The sequence below is a fragment of the Myotis daubentonii genome, chromosome 8 (genome assembly GCF_963259705.1).
Source record: "Myotis daubentonii chromosome 8, mMyoDau2.1, whole genome shotgun sequence".
NCBI classification, from domain to species: Eukaryota; Metazoa; Chordata; class Mammalia; order Chiroptera; family Vespertilionidae; genus Myotis; species Myotis daubentonii.
Genome location: NC_081847.1, coordinates 37,421,589 through 37,443,111, shown reverse-complemented (window position 1 = coordinate 37,443,111; position 21,523 = coordinate 37,421,589). Strand labels below are relative to the sequence as shown.

Here is a 21,523-nt window from a genome sequence, read left to right as displayed (position 1 = left end):
GGACTCACTGGAAAAATGAATACACAGGGTGGAAAGTTGACCATATGGCCCACCACCGGGAAGAATAGGACCTGGCAGGAGGTTCAGGGCTGAGAAGGCCTGCTTGGCGAGGTGTCATACCCTCTGAGAGCCCACTGGTTGCTCCTGCCAATGGCTGGATCCCTCTCACCTAATCTGCTTATAACAGCTAAGCACTTCACAGACTTACATATTCTTCACCAACTCTGAGGGTAGCCATATCACTTAAGGACACTTTCGGCTGCAAGTAACAGCAATCCCAACCCAAACTGGCTTGAATGATTATAGTTCTCAGGTTTCACTGGCTGGCTTTGGGCGCAGCTTGTCACAGGGCTCAAATGATGTCACCAAGACTGGTTCTCTGCCTCGAGGCTCAGCTCTGCTATCCTCTGGGGGCAGCTCATTCACCAACAGGGTCTCCCCTTGGAACTGCAGGATGGCTGCAGCAACCTCACGTGTCCCCGTATTCACATCTGAAGGAGAGCTTACCTAGTCCTGACAGCCTGGCTCGTACTGTGTCACCGTGACCAGGGGGATAGGATGTGCTGATGGAACCCTCCCCTGGAGCTCAGGGTGGGAGATCGATCTTCTTCCCAAACCTCTGGCTGAGAGGATGGAAGGGGCTTCCCAGAGGAAATACAAGATACTGTTAACAAATGGGGATGGTTCCTGGGTGGTCAAAAAACAAGGCTCTCTACAGCCATCACCCGCAATATATAGATGAGATTGGTGCCCATAGATCAACAACATGCCCAACATCTCAGACTGTACTTGATAACATCAGCGCTGGAGCTCAGGTCTGCCTGCCTCCAGGGTTTTGCTATTACTGCCCTAGTTTGCTTTCTGTCCTCTCTTCGCTTCTCCCTCTACTGTCTTATACTGAAACCCCGAGACATGACGGGAGGAAGTGACCAGCTTCAGGTCTCCGGGAGTGGTGAGTTCTCAGGGCCTGGTTCGACATTGGGAAGCTCTAATGGGAAGCCCTCGCTAAGGCCAGAGCTGGGATCTGATGCTAGCTCTGCTGCAGAATGGCTGCTGCTACCTTCCTCCCCTGTTCTTCAGTTCTGCCCCCACCTAGGAGACTGCACGGGATCTGGCTGGACACCTCTCGGCACCAAGAGCCAACAAGGACTGGCACAGAGCAGGGTCACAGATCCAGGTGACTGAACCCAGAGTGGCAGGGGCCCCAGCTTCAGGTGTCACTGCTCCAGGGCACTCATCCTACAAAGGTCCGTCTCAGCCCTGAGGCTGAAATCAGAAGGCCCAAAGAGCACAGTGCAGGAGACTGAGGAGAGGGCTGTGTGGCCACATCAGTCTAGTTTGAACACAGCCCTATACACCAGGAAATGTCCACATGAGGCTCCCAGAGGGCGTCTGGCCTGATCTGTCAGTCCTGATTGCCCTCAACAAGTGGCTGTGATGAGGGGTTGTCCCCAGGTTCTGACCAGACCCAAGAACCACACAGAGACCAGTGAGTACTAACACAACCAATAGATTTATCAACCTGGGGCTGAGCAGGACTCTCCAGGAAGGGAATAGGAAGTAGGGTGGCCTGGGAAAATGACCACAAAATCAGAGAACAGGAGAAAGAGGGGACAAGGGGGGAAGAGGACAACTATGTTGTCTTCCCTAGATCAATTTTCTTCTGGATGGCTCGTGCTGAGTGGTAGATGAGTGAATCGATGAGTCCAGCCACTGGGGAGAGAGACAGAACTGGAACTGGCCCAGTTGGGCCCTTGGCTTGACCACCAGAGCCTTACTCACTAGGTCAGCATCTCCCCTTGGCCCTGAGGTGCCCCTTCTTCCCCAACCAAAATCTATGGGGAACCCAGACTTCACACTCCCCACCACACCCCAACCCCAAACAGACACCCTAGAGCTACTAACCTGTGAACATGCCCCCGATGATAGCACACACGCCCGTGAGGAAGTGCGTGAAGGACCTGGCAGAGGAGTGGGGGGATCAGCAGGCACCCCTACTGCCACCAGGCCCAGTACCCTCCCTTTCCCCACCCTCACCTGTGCTTCTCTGTCAGCTTCACCATCATGGGCGAGAGCTCGTAGAGCACGAAGACTCCGGGAAGACCCTGGTCGCCCAGCAGCCCATTAGCGACCTTCTCATGTCTGGTCACAGAGAACTGATTTGTCCTCAGCACCTGGGATGAGAGGGGAGCTGGACCAGGGTAGGTCTACAACCTGACTCCCAACCCCCTCCACCCTACCCCTGTTCCTGCCCTGTGTCCTATAGCACCTTGAGTTGTAGAGGAGAAAACAAGGTGCCATGTTGGTAACAAATGTGGCAAGGCCTGGGGACCACCTAGATGCCCTCTTCCAGCTTAACAATCCCAGCTTCTCCGCTGGTCACCAGCTCTTTAGAGTTTACCAATCCCAGCTACATTTGGTGGATTCTCACAACGGGTGTCCATGGATGAGAAGCAACTCTTCAAGGACGCAGCATGAGCACCTGGCCAGGCTAGGCCTGACTCCTCTACAAACTCAGTCCCATGCAGTCTGCCGAGCTGCTGTTCCACAGGCCACAGCAGAAAGGGAAGTGGGGGGCCCAGGAAAGGTTAGCCCCCAGCCCAGGGCAGACCATGGAGTACAGTGAGGTAGACAGGGGGCACTGGAGGAACAGATGGATACAGCCTGAGCAAGTCCTTTCAGATCTGACAGCCCGGGCCGTGGTGGGCACATCGCCTGCACTCTCCGAGCCTTGGCTTGTCACCCATCACATGGGAAGAAGAGCAGCACTTCACTTCCCAGGCTGAAGGGACTCCAGTGCTTGACACCGAGATGGTCTCTGCTATCTGAGCTCCTGCAGACTTACCTGCCCATCTAGCTTCATGTATACTGTGGGTACCACCTTCACAAAGTACTGGAACATCATGGAGGCTGCAGGGAGAAGAGAGCACTGGGCATGGGTGTCGGGCAGGGCTTTGGGAGCTGGGTTTACCCTCCAGGCTGGTACCTTGAAGTGCGGTGACGTTGGTGCGGTCCAGGGGGTTCACAATGCCTGGATAGTCCTCCCCAAATGACAGGTGCCGGATGTAGTGGGTCATGTTGATCTGTAAGCAACACCTGGGACTCAGAGCACTAGAGGCCCCAGCAGACCCCACCCCATCAAAAGCTCTGCAGGACAGTAGAAACCAGGGACACCCGGGTCTGGGGAGTAGATGTGTGGAGATGGGGGTAGGATGGAGGGGCCCTGTTAGAGAATCTGAGACAGGCACCCCACTCCCCACTTAGGAACTCCTCCTTCACAGAGCCTATGGTCTGCAGGGGTTCCGAAGTTTGAGGTTCCGCTTGAATCCGTACACATTAGGCAAACACAGACGGGCAAGGGCCCTTAGTGGCAGGTGCTAGCTTTCCCTGAGGTTTTAAGCCAAGGAAACCCAGGCTGGAGGGTTCCTAGCTCCCACTCCTGTCCTATTCTAGTCTAAATCACACTCAGCCACTAGAGGGATATTAAAAAATATGCCAATATGATTATGTCATGACCCTAGTTAAGGCAGGCCAACAGCCTCCCACTGCCTGAGGACAAAGACTAGACTCTTCAGCATGGCCCCTGAATCCTGTGGTCTCGTGTCCACCAACCTCTCCAGCCTCATCCGCCCATAATGGCACTGCCCCTTGGGGTTCAGTGCCACATCCCTTCTGACCTTGACCGGAATGCTCTTGTCTAACCCCAGCCTGCACAGATCTCAGTTCAAAAGTCACTCCCAGTTACTCAACCTTCAGTCTAGATCCCCTATCAGAATGTGGTATATATTTTTTATCTGCTCCCCCAACCCAGGATGTCCCTATGAGAAATTAAGGCAGCAACCATCTCCCACCCCATCCGCCCTCTATTATTTCCACCTGGTACATACGTTGTCAAGGCCGAAGCTCTGCAAGTCGTGGACTAGAAGAGAAGGGGGAAAGTGTCACCTGGTGGAGCAGGACTGGCCACCTGGCTCCCTCAGAGTCCTCGCTCAGGCCTCCTCGCTCTTCCCTCTGGAGTGTGACCCCCCCAGCTCTTCTTTGACCCCTCACCCCCCCTTCCCTCCCAGCCTGGCCTTGCTTGAGGGCAGCCAGAAAGGGCCTGCCTTGGGCCTATGGGAGAGGCCATGCCCTCCTTGCGGGTCCTAAGAACACAGACCACAGCTCTTCCCTGATATATGTAGGGAGCCCTCAAGAAACAAACACCACCAACTCTGGTCTCTCATTAACTAGAGCCGATGGCCAATCACTGAATCCCAAAGTGCGGTGGGACCCGAGAATGCTACCCAAGCTCTTTCCCTGACGCCTCTGCCCTTACCCTCAGAGCTCCCCAAAGGAAATCCTATGGTACCTGAACCATAAGTTCCAGAATAAGTTCTTCCTGCCCTCTGACCCTGATTCCTCCTGCTGCAAGGAACCCCAACTCAAAAATATGTCCCAGTGTTTTAATAGTCACCCAGCAGCCAGGCCAGACAAGGCCCCAATCCCAGGACCATCCAAACCTCCCCCCGATCGTGGGGGCTTGGCTTCCCCAGGGTCAGGGCCACTTACTCTCCACAGCATGGACTGCAGCATGGAGGAGAGGGGGGAGAGAAGGGAGGAAGAGAGAGAAAATTCAGAGCTTTACAATGAGGGCTATGGAGCAAGAAGATATGTAGTAGAAGGGACGACCGGAATGTTTCTGCCTCAGCAGCAGGGTCTGGACTCAGCTAACAAGCCTCCTCCTGGTCCAAAGGAAAGAGTGCAAGGAGGGTTGGGGGCAGAAGTATGGTGGCCTAGGAAGAACAAAAGACCTAGAGCCCAAACAGCCACTTTCCTAGTTGTGTGAAGTTGGTCAAATCACTTGCCCTCTCTGGGCCTCAGTAACCTCTGCAAAGGGCTGTCCTGAGGAACAGGTACAATCTAAGATGGAAAAGTACAATAAACCTTACAATCTCTCCTCCTCTCCCACCCAAGTCAACAAGGATGTCAGGAACTAGGTCCTTGACCTTCAATTGAGCCAGATTTCTGGCCTTGGGCTACTGTAGGGTCCTCCTTTGAACATCCTTCTGGGGTACAGAACACCCTTCGTTCTGGGCTCCCCGACTCTAACAATAGCCCAGGCTGAGCAGAGATGCTACTGCCGCCTTCAGCACCATCTCCTACCGCATGCGCTCAGGTCCTCTGCCAACAGCTTGCCGACTTCCCACAATCCCAGTAAGTCCACCCTTCCTCGGCCCCTTCCATAGTAGAGGGGGCTCCAGACCCACCTACCTGTCCCTCTCCACACTTGGCCTCACACCCACAAACTGCCTTGAAAACCAGCTGGGCTATCTCCATCGGGCACATTACTCCTGCTCACCTTAGTCATGGGCAGCTCAGGAGTGTCAGGTCATCTCTCACCTACTAGACTCCCGTCACCTAATATGATCCCGACTCCCATTCCTCCCAGACCTTCTCTGGGCCCTGTTACTCATCAGCAAAACCTCTACATCTTCAACCTCCAAACATTCCCCAAACCTTCTTGTTCCAACTACAGCTGGGCACTCCTTTGAAAGTACTATTTCCCTTGCGCCCCTCCCCCAAGCGGTGACTATTTCCCACACCCATCCTTCTCCTTGGTCTAAAGAGAGGTCCTCCTTGCTCCTAAATGCCACTTTCGTTCGGATCACTGTCCCTCAATCGCCCCTAAAAATCCCCAGCTTTGCAGCTCATGGCAAACTATTCCACCAACTGGCCCTACTTGTTTTACTTACTTAGAGCTCCACCCAGAACCCCAGGTCAGTCCTCCCAGGTTCTAGCCACTGGCCATCGCAGAGATCTCTCCCACAGGGCTCTGTTACAGCTCCCGGTGACTCCTTATCACCCAGCCGCCAATCTACCTTTACCTAAGTAGTCTGCCTTTCCTCCTGGTGCCATGTTTGAGCTTCCTATACTTCAGAGGCACCAGATTCTGTCTTCTTTTTCCTTCTTAAGGTCCTCACTGCAATAAGTGTCCCTTTCATCTCTGGAGCATCGCTTTGTCTCTCTTTAATCCGACAGCAGATTAACACATCAAACATCTTACAAAGCCCTCCCTTGACTCCACATTTCCCTCCAGCTGTAGCCTTCTCTCTCCCGTTAGAGCCAACTCCACGAAGGAGTTGCGCACAAGCAGTGGCTCCAACTCCTCTCCCCTTTCTTCCTGTGGGCGCTCCCTATCACTCCGCCCACACTGCTCTGTCAGGGTCAGTGACCACGGCCATGTTATATATCCACTAGGGGCCCGGTGCACGAAATTCGTGCACTGGGTGTGTGTGTGTGGGGGGGGAGTGTCCCTCAGCCCAGCCTGCCCCCTCTCACATACTGGGAGCCCTCAGGCGTTGACCCCCATCACCCTCCAATCGCAGGATCGGCCTCTTACCCAGGCCTGACGCCTCTGACAGAGGTGTCAGGCCTGGGCAGGGGACCCTCATTTCCCCCCATCACTGGTTCTGCCCCCAGCCCAGGCCCGATGCCTCTGGCCCAGGCATCGGGCCTGGGCAGGGGACCCCCAGACCCCTCCGATTGCTGGCTCTGCCCCTTGCCCAGGCCTGATGCCTCAGCCAGAGGCGTAGACCCCCATCACCCTCTGATCACCTGATCGGCCCCTTGCCCAGGCCTGACGCCTCCGCCAGAGGTGTCAGGCTTGGACAGGGGACCCCCATCTCTCCCCGATCACTGGCTCTGGCCCCCGCCCAGGCCTGAGGCCTCTGGCCCAGGAATCATGCCTGGGCAGGGGACCCCCATCTCCCTCTGACCGCTTGCTCCACCCCCCGCCCAAACCTGACGCCTCTGACCCAGGCTTCAGGCCTGGGCAAGGGGACCATCATATCCCCCCAATCCCCGGCTCAGCCCCCCGCCCAGGCCTGATGCCTCGGCCAGAGGAGTTGACCCTCATCACCCTCCGATCACCAATCACCGGATCGGCCCCTTGACCAGGCCTGAGGCCTCCGGCAGAGGTGTCAGGCCTGGGCAGGGGACCCCCAGCTCCCTGCGGTTGCAGGCTCCGCCCCTGCCCAGGCCTAACGCCTTTGGCTGAGGCGTCCGGCTCGGGCAGCGGGGACCCGCAGCTGCAGTGGCCCCGCGATCGTGGGCTCCGCTTTAGACCCAGGCAAGGGACCCCTAGCTCCTGGGACTGCCAGCTTCGACCGTGCCCAGCTCCCATCGCTGGCTCCACCCCTACTTCCTGCTATCACTGGCCAGGGCGGCAAAGGCGCCTGATTCTCTAATCATGGCTGGGGGGCAGGGCAAAGGCGGCCCCCCAGCTCTTAGCTGCCAATCTTAGTTGGCAGTTAACTGCCAATCTTAGTTGGCAGTTAACTGCCAATCATAGTTGGCAGTTAATTTGCATATAGCCCTGATTAGTCAATGAAAAGGGTATCGTCGTACGCCAATTACCATTTTTCTCTTTTATTAGTGTAGATGGGCAATTATTACTGACGTCCAGAAGCATCTGACCATCCGACACTGTTCTGGAAACATCCCATGCCTGGGCTTTCAGGACACCACTCCCTGGGTTTGCGTTCTCACCTCGCCGGTGTCTGACTCGTCCCTCTGCTGCTTCCTCCGGACGCCCTTGTCCTCTCATGTTGGCAGCCCAGCACTCAGTTCTTTGAGCTTTCCTCGTCTCCACCTATCCTCACCGCCAGGGCAACTTCATCCAGTCCCATGGGTTTAAATACGCTGATGACTCTAAGCGTTGTATCCCCAGATCTCTCTCCTGGACTCCAGACTTGAATAGCCAACTGCATACTAGACATCCTGGATGTCTAAATGCCATTGGACTGATCATGTCAAAAGCTGAACACTTGCGTTATGTCCCCACCTCCAACCATCTAACCCTGTTCCTCTGAGTCTTCTCCCTCTCACTAAATGCAACTTTATCCCTCTTGCTACTCAGGTATAAAACCTTGACTCCTCTTTCTCTTACCCTTCACATCCTCCAGCAACACCTCTCAGCTCTACCTTCAAGATATATGCAGTCACTTCTCACCATCTTATCACCACTCTGGCCCGGCCCTATCACCTTGTGCCTGGACTGGTCACTGCAAAAACCTCCAAACTGGCCTCTCTGGTTCTGTCCTGCCCCCACAGTCTTCTCCACAGAGCAGAGTGCTGCCCGCCTTTTCAAAGTTAAGTCGGATCACATACCACTTCTTCAGAGCCCTGCAGGGCTTCCCATCTCACAGAGTAAAAGCCCAAGGCTGTACAATGCCCCTCCAAGCCCTACATGACATGGCCCCTCCTTACCTCTCTCACCTTCTTTCTTCCTTTTTTAATTTTTATTGATTTTTAGAGAGAGAAACATTGATGTGAACATCGACAGGCTACCTCCTGCATGCCCCCTAGTGGGGATTAAACCCACAACCTGGGCATGTGCCTGGACCAGGAATCAAACTGGCGACCCTTTAGTGCATGGGACGATGCCCAACCAACTGAGCCACACCGGCCAGGGCTCTCACCTTCTTTCTAACTGTGCGGCTCTGCTCCCTCTGCTGCAGCTATCCTAACTTTCTTACTGGACTTTGAACTCACCAGCACATTCTTACCTTAGGGATCTGCATTTGCTATTCTCTCTGCTTGAGGCACTTTCCCCCAGACACCCTTAGGGTCAGCTCAAATATTGCCCCGTCAGTCTTTCCCTGGTCACCCCATATAAAATAGAACACATGTCGTCTCACCTAAGCGCCTCATCCCCATCATCGATCTTGCCTTTTTTGCTCCATATTACTTAATAGCATCTGATATACTATATATTTCACATACTTGTTTATTGTCTGTTTTTTACTAGAATGTTCTAAGGGCAGGGACTTTGTCTTGTTCACTGCTGTATCCTTAGCACTTAGACTAGCATATAGTACATAGTAGGTGATTAATAAATACCTACTGCATGAATGAATGAATGAGTGAGCATAAGTTTCACTTATTCATCCCTGTGAATAACCTTGTGAGGTAAGTCTAGTATCTTTAGCCCCATTTTATAGAAGAATAAACTGAGTAGCGCTCACTACTCCCCAAATATGACATAGCTTGGGAGAGGCAAGACCTGTGTTCCAACCCAACTCTGTTTCCCTCAAAGCCTCACATGCAGGTCATCTGAGACTGGGTGCTACATTTTAAACAAGTGCCTACCATAAGCCAGGCTCTATGCTATAGTTTTTAAGCTGCACACATACCCTAGGAGATAAGTGCTGTCATCACCATTTTGTAAAGTAGGAAATTATTTAAAAAGTTAAGAAACTTGCCCTAACCGGTTTGGCTCAGTGGATAGAGCGTCAGCCTGCAGACTCAAGGGTCCCAGGTTCGATTCTGGTCAAGGGCATGTACCCTGGATGCGGGCACATCCCCAGTGGGGAGTGTGCAGGAGGCAGCTAATCGATGTCTCTCTCTCATCGATGTTTCTAACTCTCTATCCCTCTCCCTTCCTCTCTGTACAAAAATCAATAAAAACAAACAAAAAAAAAAGTTAAGAAACTTTCTCAAAGTGTCACACAGCCAGTAAGGACTGAAACTGAAATCTGAACCCAGGAGTCTGGCTCCTCAGCTGTGTTCTTAACTGTTGTACCAAACTGCCACCCTGATATGAGGATCTTTTCTGGGCCAAAGACAAAAGAACATCGGGCAGGTGAAGGGGCACTCAAACCCGCCAAGTGTCCAGGGTCTAAGCCTCTCCGGCTGATGGAGGATCACTCACCATGCACATGGGACTGCTGGAAGCTCTTCCCGGGAGCAAAGTGGAAGTTTCCAGCCACCTGTAGGGGACATTCCCTCTCATTCTCCAGCTGTTCCCTCTCTTCCCTTCGTCCCCTGAGGGCCTACACAGGCCCGAGATTCACAGTGGAGTGGGGCTCAACTGCCCCTGAGTCGCCTCAGTCCCTCCTCTACCTTGTTGACTTCCAGGAAGCCGTACACCTGGCAGCCTTCATTCTTCTGCTCCTGCATCTTCTGGCTGAAGCCCTCTCGCCGGCACTGCTCAATAGTGTCTGGGTTCTTAAAGGCCCAGCCTCGACGGCGATACGCTTCCCGCACATCCTCACAGGTGTTACAGCACCTGTAGGAGAGGAGGAACGGGTTGGCACCTTGGGAAATAAAGCCTGAGCAGTTCTGCCTGCTAAGGGAGCCTCTGTCAGCCTCATCCCTGACCACCAAATGTTCTCAAAGCGTGTTTCTCAGTGGCAGCAGAACTGTTAAAGATACAGATTCCTGCCCAGCCAGTGTTGCTCAGTGACTGAGCATCAACCCATGAACCAGGAGGTCACAGTTTGATTCCCAGTCAGGGTACATGCCTGGGTTGTGGGTTTGAGTCTCAGTGGGGGGCGTGGGGGTGCAGGAGGCAACCAATCATTCACTCTCCTCAATGATGTTTCTATCTCTTCCTTCCTCTCTCTGAAATCAATAAAAGTATAAACACACACACACACAAACATATTCCCATCCTGTTTGGGGTGATGAAAGGTTTTGGAACAGATAGTGGTGATGATTGCACAATGCTATGAATGTAGTTAATGCCACTAAATTGTACATTTGAAAATGGTTAGAATGGTAACATTTATAGCATATATGTTTTATTACAATAAAAATTAAAAATAAAACATATTCCCAGGACCCACTGCAGACCTTCTGAATGAGCCTCTCAGAGGTCAGGAGCTGGGAAACATAATAGCAGTTGCTGTATATCAAGGGCTTAACAATCTGAACTAGACCTTCCATCTCAGTGCTTTACATAGCGTATACCGGCACACACATTTAATCCAGCGGTAACTCTCATGAGAAAGGTGTTATGATCATCGCCATTCACAAGAGAGGTTATGTGGCTAGGCCCAAGGACACATGGGTGGAGCCAGGCAGTTGGACTCTGGAGAGCACCTCTGAACCAGAGCAAGGACCATTTCAGCCTCTTCCCCAGGTCTGCAGGCAGGGCCTGGCACTCACACCAGGATTCGTTACTGAGGCACACACCCCATCCCCTCTAAATTCTTGGTCCAACTTTCACACCTGTCAGAGAGTCAGACTGAGGCTGAGGAAGGCTGACAAACAGCCCTGCTCCCCTCCCTTCCCTTCCCATCAGGGTCTGGCTCACTTGATGTCTTCGGTCTCAGCACCATAGCAGCTCTCACAGCGGTGAGGGTCCAGGGAGTCAGGGTCAAACACCTTCATCTCGACTTTCCCAAGTTCTAAGGAGAGGGCAGAAGCGGGCATTAGTTGGGGGCAGATACAGTGAAATCTACTCCCAAGCCTGGGCCCGTGACTTGGGAATAATAAAAGTTATAATAATAGCTAATATTTACATAGTGTATACTATGCGTCAGGCACTAAGCACTTCTACACATGTATTATTTCTTCTAAAAATAGCAATAGTAATAAAACAATAATGGTAAATACTAAATGTCAGCTCCAGGTCATCGTACTTTATATGTATCATCTCACAACAACTCTATGAAGGTGAGGTTATTTTTTTTAAAAAATATATTTTTACTGATTTCAGAGAGGAAGGATGAGGGAGAGAGAGATAGAGACACCCATGAAGAGAGAGAATCATGGATCGGCCGCCTCCTGCAAGTCCCCCACTGGGGATGGAGCCCACAACTCAGGCATGTGCCCTTGACTGGAATCGAATCTGGGACCTTTCCATTCGCAGGCCGACGCTCTATCCACTGAGCCACACCAGCCAGGGCCGAGGTGAGGTTATTATCCCCATCACACTTGAGAAGAGGCTCAGGCTCAGAGACAAGAAGTGATTTTGCACATTTCAGCTCCAATTCCAAAGCGTACGTCCTTAACCACTTCATCATGGTGCTTCTCAGACCCCTCTCTCTGCACTGGCTCGGACTCTTTAACTATCCTGTCATAATTGGCAATTTTAATATTCAAAATAACCTGACCACCTGTCCTCCAATACTCTTCTTATTTTGTCATCTCACCTCAGCTATCCATTTCCATGCTTACACCTAGACCTTATCGTTAGCAATTACAGCAAACTTCCAAAAATGCAAAGTCAAGTATTCAACTACTTATCCTTATTTTCCCAGTTCACTACCCCTGGTATGCAGAATCCACCAATTCTTTGACACCACTGACACAACCACTCCTTCGTGTCCTTACTTCCCTACTTAAGTTCCAAGGTACAGAATGGGGAAAGGATCGTCTCTTCAATAAATGGTGCTGGGAAAACTGGATATTCACATGCAAAAAATAAAACTGGACCCCTATTTATAAAAATCACTCATAAAAACTTACTCAAAATGGATTAAGTGTAAGACATGATACCATAAAACTCCCAGAAGAGAACATACGAGAAAAGCTCCTTGACTTGGTCTTGGCAATAATTTTTTGGATTTGACCAAAAGCACAGGCAACAAAAGCAAAAATAAACAAGTGGGACTACATCAAAATAAAAAACTTTTGCATTAGCAAAACAAACAATTAAAATGAAAAGGCAACTTACAGCATGGGAGAAAAATACTTGAAAGAATATATCTGATAAGGGGTTAATATCTTAACTACTATAGTATATAAGGAACTCACATAACTCAATAGCAAAAACAACAACAAAAAACCCCCCCCCAAATAATCCAATTAAAAATGGGCAAAGGACCTGAATAGACATTTTTCAAAAGAAGACATACAAATGGCCAACAGGTACATGAAAAGGTGCTTAACATCATTATGTATTCCTCTTCCACAATGAATAGGGCTGACCTGTGTAACCACCAGTATACTGCAGAATAACAGTGTGCAACTTTTGAAGCTGGTCATAAAAGAAGTTGTGGTTTTCCCTTCTCTCCTAGATCGCTTGCACAGGGGGAAGCCAACTGCCAAGTTGTGAGGACATTCAGCAGCCCTACTGAGAGGCACATGTGGTGAAGGCACTGAGGCATCTTGTCAACAGCCATTTGTAGATGCAGATCCTCTGCCCCAGGCAAGCCTTCAAATGACTGTAGCCCCAGCTAACAGCTTCACTGCAATCTCATAAGACCCTAAGGCAGAATCTCCCAATCACTCTTGAATTCCTGACCCACAGAACTGAAAACAAATGTTTGTCCTACTAAGCCACTAACTTTTGGGGCCATTTGTTACACAGTAGTGGATATATAATATTACCCTCCCTTTCCCACACACATACAAAAGAAATCCTCTTCCTCCTCTCTGGTTATTCTTTTTTAAAAAAATATTTTTATTGATTTCAGAGAGAAAGGGAGAGGGAGAGAGAGATAGAAACATCAATGATGAGAGAGATCATTGATTGACTGCCTCCTGCACGCCCCCCACTGGGGATTGAGCCTGCAACCTGAGCATAAGCCCCGACTGGGAATTGAACCATGGCCTCCTGGTTTATAGGTTGACATTCAATCACTGAGCCACACCGGTCGAGTACTCTCTGGTCATTCTTATCTCAAATCACTCATTTGCTCAGGCAAAAGCCTTGGCATCAAAGCCCTGAGTGCTCTCTTATACCCACATCCAATCCTACAGCAAATCCTATTGGATTTTACTGGTGTTCAACATGTATCTATTGAATACATGAATGATAAAGCTCACCGACAGAGCAATCCCTACGGTATGAAAAATCACAGCTTTGAGAAGGGTTTTTTATGGTGGAAAACTGAGTTAATGGAGACACTGGGAAGCTGCCTAGTGAGAGAAAAAGAAACTAAAAGTGAACCACCACTCTGTACTAGACATTGTACACATATTACTTCATTTGATCCCCTAATTCCATGTGGTGGGTACAATTGTTCATCACCTCTGTATAGCTGAGGTCACAGACTGAAAGAGGAAAAAAAACTCTATCTGAACTCAGGTAATCTAACTCAAGAATGTACACTTAACTTCAGCCACTCTACATTCCCAAAGGGAAGAGCGTTAAGGGCTCTTAGCCAACAGGATGGGAAAGCAGACAGAGGATCTTGGGTCCATCTAGAGAAAGCCTGCCAAGGCAACAGCAAGAGGACCCATCCTCAAACTTCTGTTACTCAAACCATGATATGCAAGAATTAGGGACCTTTGAGAATGGCAGCCGGGTAGTGTGCTCTACTCCACATAGAGAGGCTAGAAGCCTGGGTTTCTGCCCACCCTGATTAACAGCTGGGGAACCCTCGGCACGCCACTTGACTTCTCTGGGGCATAGCTGCTTCACTGGTCACTGGGCCAGCCACTGCCCACCTGCCAGAAGGTAGGGCTTAGGCACGTTACGCTCTGGGATCGGAGATCAGGCCCCCCGGCCCCAGTTACCATGCCGCTCAGCCTCTGAGCTCACGGGGATGCCATCCTTGTCTAGCCTTTGCTTGAACAGGTTGTGTTCCACGTCCAGCTGCTGTTCGCCAGCTACATCCATGGCATCGATGCTCAGATCTAGAAACAGTAAGTCCAGGTAAGGTACTAGGATCCCAGGGGCAAGGGAATCCGGGTGTTGGAGGGGAGGGGGATGCTGGACCTGTCTCGAGGCAGCAGTGGGTGAAGGGAAGGAGGTTGACCTGGGGTCCAGTTCCAAGTCTCAGGCTGGAGGTGTAAATCTGGAGGCCCACCCCAGAACCTCGGGACCCGCGATCCGCCCCAGGGGAAGGTACTTACAGGCACAAGGCATGTGCGGAAAAAACACATCGATGTTGATCTTCAGTTTGTCTCCCCGTGACTTGTCCACGTAGAGTTCAGGATGCACCTGGGCGGCACTGCCTCGGTAAGACGTGGCCTCAGGCCTCTCCCCCCCGCCCCCCATCTCCCACCCCCCACCTCCGTCCCTAAAGATCCGATTCCTGGCAAGTCCAGACCCGCGCACGCCCGGCCGCCCCTTACCTCCGTGGTGAGGTAGTACTGCAGCTCGGACAGGAAGAGCAGCAGCATGAGAAGGCCACTGACAATGGTCACTGCAGGGCAGGGAGCGAGGGTCAGCACGGCGTCGGTTCAGCTCCCCCAGCCCCTGACAGGCCGGCTGAGGGCAGGAGGCCCGGCCAAGCTCCAGGACACCCCTCTCCCCGCGACCCCGGCCCGCCACCGCCTACCCGTGGCGCCCCCACAGGTCTTGACCCGGAAGTCCTCCAGAGTCTTAGGGTAGGCATCGAACTGCTTCAGCTTCCCCAGCGCCTCCATGGGGACCAGCCGGAAAGGGGATGCCAGCCCGCCTGCCCCTGCAGCCTCCAGCTTCCGGCCGGAGCCCGAGCCACGCCCCCTCTCCGCACGCAGGCGCAGCAGCGCGCACGCTTGGCCCCACCCCTTCCCCGCGTTTTCACTCGCCCCGCCCCTCCTCCGGCCCGTAGGTGCTGCCGGCAGCTCCGCCGGGACTTGGCCCGCCGGCAAATACTCCCTCAGTCAGGGCGGTCCTCTGTGGACCAGGGTGCCCGGAGGCGTCTCTGCGGGGTGGAAAGAGCAATAGCAGCATTCGCTTGCCAGGAGCTGCGACATGGGTTTCACACCAGACTCTTGGAGCGACTTGGAACCTCCTAGAACAGTGGTTTTCTAGGTGTCCCCATCCAGCAGCCTCGTTATTATCTGGGAGCTGGTTAGAAATGAATAAATGTCGGGTCCAACCACAGACCTTTTGAATCAGAACCTGTAGGTATGGTTCTCAAGTTACAAGTTTGAGAATCTATAGAAAGTAGGTGTGCCGTGTGCATTTCATGGAGGAGAAACTGGCCTGGAGAAGCTAGGTAACTTGCCCTAATCCCAGCTCATTCATGGCAGGACCTGGTTCCAACCCATTTCTTCTGGACCTCAAATGACTCTGGGAGCCAGGGTCTTTGGGCTGATTTTACTCGAACAGCACCAATGCTTCTCCTGAGCATGTCTCCTGGTGGTGCACAGCTCAAATCATTGCAGTGAGGTGAGACCAGGACTTTGATGAGAGGTGGCACAGGGGACTGCGGGAGTCTCGGAGAAAGTGACTGGCATGCTAGGTTAGAAAGGGCTTCCAGGAACAGGAGGAAGGACACCTGAGCTGGGTGCCTTGTGGCAACCCGACTCGGGCGAGGCTGAGCAATGCCAAAGTCCCCCTTCTGCCCTCAGACTGCAGTTTGCTAGGGAAGGGGAGAAGGACGGGACTAACTCATATTAATTGAAAACTGGCAATATGCTAACTGCTCTAGTTCCATTCTACCATTAGAACAACCTTGGGAGGTAGGTGCTATTTCAAACCCCATTTTATAGATGGGGAAGCAAAGAAGTGAATTGATTTTGCCGAAGGTTGCAGGTTAGTTAATGGGGCAAAGCTAGGATTCAAGGCCTGTTTTTTCTGCCTCCAGAGCTTGGGTCTTTTCCACACATAAGCTGCCACCACCAAATGAGAGAGGCAGCTATTCTCAGGTGGATGCGCAGGGATAACCTCAGCAGAAAGTGTCCTCTCCTCTTTGACCTGTGCCCATTCTGTGCCCATCCACATTTTACTTCAAAGCTGTCCGTCCTCAGTGGGGCTCCCCTATTAAATGGTTCACTCTTTCACTCCTTCAACATGTATTTATGGTATCAAGCTCTTCCTATTTCCTACGACTCCCCTGGGTTTTGTGAATACCGTGGTGAATATGTTTCGGGGAGGGTCTCAGGGCCCAATTAGGAGAGCTTCTTAGGGACTGCCATAATATAGGAGTTGGAGAAGGAACCCCAAGTGAGTGACATTAACATGAGACCTGAAGAAAGGGAAGGAGGTGAAGTGCTGAGGGCAGCAGTGGGAGGGAGTAATATGTTCTAGGAAGAGCAGCTACAAGTGCAAAGATCCTGAGGCAAGATGGAACTTGGAAAGTTCTAGGAATAGAAAAAAGCCAGAATGGCTGGAAAATGTGTGAGATGCATGAGGATTGTTTTTTTTAAAAAAATATATTTTATTGATTTTTTACAGAGAGGAAGGGAGAGAGATAGAGAGTTAGAAACATCGATGAGAGAGAAACATCGATCAGCTGCCTCCAGCACATCTCCCACTGGGGATGTGTCCGCAACCCAGGTACATGCCCTTGACCGGAATCGAACCTGGGACCTTTCAGTCCGCAGGCCGACACTCTATCCACTGAGCCAAACCGGTTTTGGCTGTTTTTTTTTAAAATATATTTTTTATTGACTTTTTTTTTTTTTTTTTTTTTAGAGAGAGAGTGGAAGGGAGAGGGAGAGAGAGAAACATCAATGTGAGAGCAAAACATCAACTAGCTGCCTCCTGCACAACCCCTAACAGGGATCGTGCCTGCAATCATGGGCATGTGTCCTGACTGGAATTGAACTGGCAACTTTTCAGTGCACGGAATGACTCCCAACCAAGGGAGCTACACTGGCCAGGGCAGGAATTTGAATTTTATTCTGAGTGCAAATGGGATGCCATTTTAATGATCCAAGTAGGAAATTAGTTTAAGATCATGCCAGTTACTGGGTGAAGAATGGGTGAGGGATGGATATGATGCCATGGTAATAACCTGGTTTTTATTTAACAGGAAAGGAGGAAAGGGGAGACCCAATAGTATAGGCATGCCATTTATACAGCTTTGCCAAAAAGCTGCATTTAACATTCTCCAAGTCTGTTCCCTGCTGATTGTTGGAGGAAAGGACTGAACAAAGGTCATTTAGACGCATGCCCAGTAAAGGTCTGAGTTACAAAGGGAAGTGCTTGCCTGTCAATCACACCTGGAAACAGGTAATTGGCCAGGATGGGCATGGCCACTGCAAGCTCGAGAAACCTTAACATTTAAACTTCTAAACAAAGAAGTAAGTGCTCTCTCTCTCTTTGCTCTGCAACAGATAGAATGGAAGCAGATATACCAGTTAGGAAGCTGTTGCAGGTTGTGGAAGGAAAACATTATAAGCCCATCTTTAAAAAAAATTTTTTTTATTGATTTCAGAGAGAAAGAGAGAGATAGAGATAGCAATGATAAGAGAGAATCATTGATTAGCTGCCTCCTGCATGTCCCACACTTGGGATTGAGCCCACAACCTGGGTATGTGCTCTGACTGAGAATCAAACCGTTCATAGGTCGATGCTCAACCACTGAGCCACACTGGCTGGGCTATTCCCTCTTATTTTAGAAAAGATGGAACCAAGACCAAGTAAAGATCAAGTTTTCCTGACAGTGTCACGCAGCTCATTGTTGCTGAATGGGGACACTACCTGCATCTTCCATTCCCAGTCCAGTTTCCTTCTCACGTGCATGGCCCTGCCTAGAGAACTTGGTCTCCCCAGGATGCCAGAAATGGTCTATTGTTCCTGTCTCTTGGAGTCTTGAATGATTACTGTTTACATCTTTTTTTCTTGTTCACTGTTTTCATCTTTGAAGGTGAATAGGAAGTTCCAGAACCCCGTTATCCACCTCCAACACTCTACTGTGATTCTTTCCAGTCTGAATTCCACAGGCACCACAAAGAGTTCCAAACACTTTTATTAATACTGACGCAGGGTCTTAGAGAGGAATCCACTGACCACATTGATGGATTAAGTGGGCATGTATAACCAATAGGCTGGCTAACAGGGAGAGGAATGAGAGAAAATATTCTGACAGAAGTTTGCTATTTTTTTGTATTTTGCTCATTTTTCTTTTTTATTGAAGTTATTGGGGTGACAATTGGCTAATAAAATTATATAGGTTTCAGGTGTACAATTCTATAATACATAACCTGTATATTGTATTGTGTGCTCACCATGAATTGTACACTTTAAAATGGTTAAAATGATTAAGTTTTTGAGTGTTACAACAGTAAAAAGATTATATCAATTGACATAAATAAACAGCAATTCAATTTACTATGCATCTTCTTCTAGATGATTTAAAAAAATTTTTTTTTGGAAATAACTATAAGCACATAAGAAATTGCAAAAATAGTAAGGAGAGGTCCCATGTACCCATCAAACAATTTCTCTCTTTCTCTCTCTTTTTTTAAACCCTCACCCGAGGATATTTTTCACTGATATTAGAGAGATGAAGGGGGAGACACACACACACACACACACACACACACACACACAGAGCAAAAGAGAGAGAGAGAGAGAGAAACATCGATTCAATCAGTTGCCTCTCATATACTTCCTGACTGGGGATTGAACTCACAACCTAGATATGTGCCCTGACCGGGAATCAAACCCGCAACATTTTTTTGGTATTGATGCTCAGTTTCTCTCAATGGTAGCATCTTACCATATAGTACCAATACTACATTTTTCAAACCAGGAAATTGACATCAGTACAATACAATTAACTAACTGGACGACAGACCTTCCTCAAATTTTTTTGTGAATTGTTTTAAAAGCTATAAAATGCCCAGGCTAGGCTTGAATTAAGGGGTGAGAGTGGAGAGGAAGAGGATGCAGTTTGGAGATAGAAGCAAATGGATTGAAAATGGATTTGACCCCACCGGTGTTGTGCAGTGGTTGAGCATTGACTCATGTACGAGGAGGTCACGGGTTCGATTCTCTGTCCACGCACATGCCTGGGTTGCAGACTCGATCCCCAGCGGGGGGTATGCAGGAGGCTGACGATCAATGTTTCTTTCTCATAGATGTTTCTATCTCTCTCTCCTGTCCCTTCCTCTCTCTGGAATCAATAAAAACATACATTAAAAATGGATTTGGAAATCATAGGAGAGGGGGAAGTCGAGGATAACACATGGGCTTCTGCCTTTAGCAACTGAGTGAATGGTGGGACCATGTAGAGACAGAGAAATCTTGGGAAAGAATTGGTTTAAAGGGAAAAATCTGAGTCCAGTCTCAGGCTTGTTCAGTGTGAGAGGTCTCTGAGACATCTTAGTGGAAGTCCAATAGCTGAAGGTTAAAGAAGAAAGAGAGGTCTGAGCCGGTTCCACAATTGGAGAGGGGGTATTGGACAAGAATAGGATTTAAATTCCCTCTCAACTCTGTTCCTGTATCCCATAGATGTTTATGAAATGGTTCTGAGTTTTAGGGATGCAGAAGTAAAGAAGGCGAAGTTGGTCCCTGACTTCATGACTTTTCCATTCAGTGTGGGCAGCTGTGTGTTACAGACAGGATAGGGTGGTGGCTCTGCCCGGGCAGGCGAAAGGAGGGAGGTCACAATGTGCACTTTGTGATGAGATCTGTGATATAACTGGGTGGCAGGACCCCACTGAGAGCCAAGCTTTCCTCCTGCAGGGAGGGTACAGGACACACCATATATTATCTTTCTGTTCTTGCACATTCTATCCCAGACCCTGTTAGAGTCCTATTTGGAGGTGAGCAAATGGATAAGGAGGCAGAAGATGAGGGTTTGGGAGGAGGTATGGTGTGGAGGATTGAGGCTCCATAGAAGCCAACCGGACAGAGGCTTGTGGGGGACAGAGGCTGTTTGTGATCTCATTCCTTTGCCTCTGACCCAGGTAGAGGAGCCAGTTTACTGCCTGCCAATGGAAGCCATCGCCTAAGCCAGACATGAAGTGCATGTGGCAGATTTTTGTCCTATGGGTCTTCTGGGTGCTCATCTTGTGCCTGATGGTCCCCTGCCTGGATCAGAAACCCGCATCGGCACCCCAGGAAAAAGCGATGTCCTTGGTACCACGGCTTGGCAACTGCCTTTGGCTTAAGTTCAAGGGGTGTGGCTGCCCAGCTGAGACCCTCAACGACTCCCTCTGCCACCACACAGTCAGAGAACAGAACTGGTTTGATGCATGCTATGAGAAGACGATGGGGTACCTGATGGGGACAACAGAGTCCATGACCCCTGATGCTGTGCTCTGGTGGTTGGTCAGTGGTGAACCTGGGCCTACCCCTGCCCCTGTCCTTCCCAGGCCTTGCCCATCTCCCACTTTCGGGCCCAAACCCCTGTCTTGGCCCTGGCTTGGTGCACCTCCTGTCTTCAGAGCCTCAGCCCCTGACCTCTGGATGGCGCTCTCACCCACCTGGGGCTGCTTTCCTTCCACTGGGAGCTGATACCTGGGTCCTAGCCCTCAATCTCCCCCCTCCGGCTGTTTCCAGGGCATGAACTCAGCAAGCGAGCTGGGGGAAATGTGGGAGAAGCTGTTCAAGGTGATTCCCAGATCCTCAGTGAGCCATAATGATCTGTACTGCAGGACATGCGTGCCGGTGGGGAATTCAACGACCCTGCGGGCTTCCAACATCAGCAACAATGTCACCCAACAGACCACAGTCTTCGGGTGGGTGTTGAGGAGAGCGCAGGGAGCAGGAAGGCCCAGGCCTGCTCCCAGAGTTCTGCCAGTTTCTGTTCTCCTTCTCAGGATGAACCAGGCCTCTGTTCAGAGCTTCAAGACGGTAGGGAACCAAACCAGGGGACGCTCCACCTGCCAGAGAAGTGTGGGGGACCAGGGCTACTGGAGACAGCTGCTTCTGCTTGTCCTGAAGCTTTCTGGGCTGGCATGGACCTCAGATGCCCTGAGTCAGGAGGTGAAGGTCTGGGAACTCAGACAGTCTTAGCATGGAGATGAGGGGAGGTGACTGCAGGGTGACCTATTGAGGCAGCTACAGGACATGCCCAGGTCTCAGGAGCTGCTGGAACTCCCCCACCTCCTAATTCTTTCTTAGATTTTGGAAGAAGATCTCATTCCCTAGTGGGATGGACATAGCACAGACCAGGTAGGGGGATGAGAGGGTGAGCTATGG

The 21,523-nt window shown here is 50.6% G+C and overlaps 2 protein-coding genes across 2 annotated transcripts; one reads left to right on the top strand and one right to left on the bottom strand.

Annotated features, from left to right (window-relative positions):
* Positions 1–1,494: 1,494 nt before the first annotated feature.
* ERGIC3 (ERGIC and golgi 3) lies at positions 1,495–15,165 on the bottom strand. The gene is made up of 13 exons (XM_059705984.1): positions 14,997–15,165; positions 14,791–14,861; positions 14,569–14,656; positions 14,230–14,349; positions 11,078–11,171; positions 9,883–10,048; positions 9,692–9,749; positions 3,888–3,919; positions 2,987–3,083; positions 2,846–2,910; positions 2,038–2,174; positions 1,906–1,961; positions 1,495–1,713 (listed from the first exon to the last, which is right to left on the bottom strand). The coding sequence occupies exons 1-13, from the start codon at positions 15,082–15,084 to the stop codon at positions 1,634–1,636; spliced, it is 1,152 nt and encodes a 383-aa protein (XP_059561967.1). The 5' UTR covers positions 15,085–15,165; the 3' UTR covers positions 1,495–1,633.
* A 5,169-nt stretch (positions 15,166–20,334) lies between these two features.
* C8H20orf173 (chromosome 8 C20orf173 homolog) lies at positions 20,335–21,472 on the top strand. Its single transcript, XM_059707508.1, has 3 exons — positions 20,335–20,650; positions 20,882–21,307; positions 21,446–21,472. Exons 1-3 carry the CDS (start codon positions 20,339–20,341, stop codon positions 21,470–21,472), a joined length of 765 nt encoding a protein of 254 aa, XP_059563491.1. The 5' UTR covers positions 20,335–20,338.
* Positions 21,473–21,523: the final 51 nt, after the last annotated feature.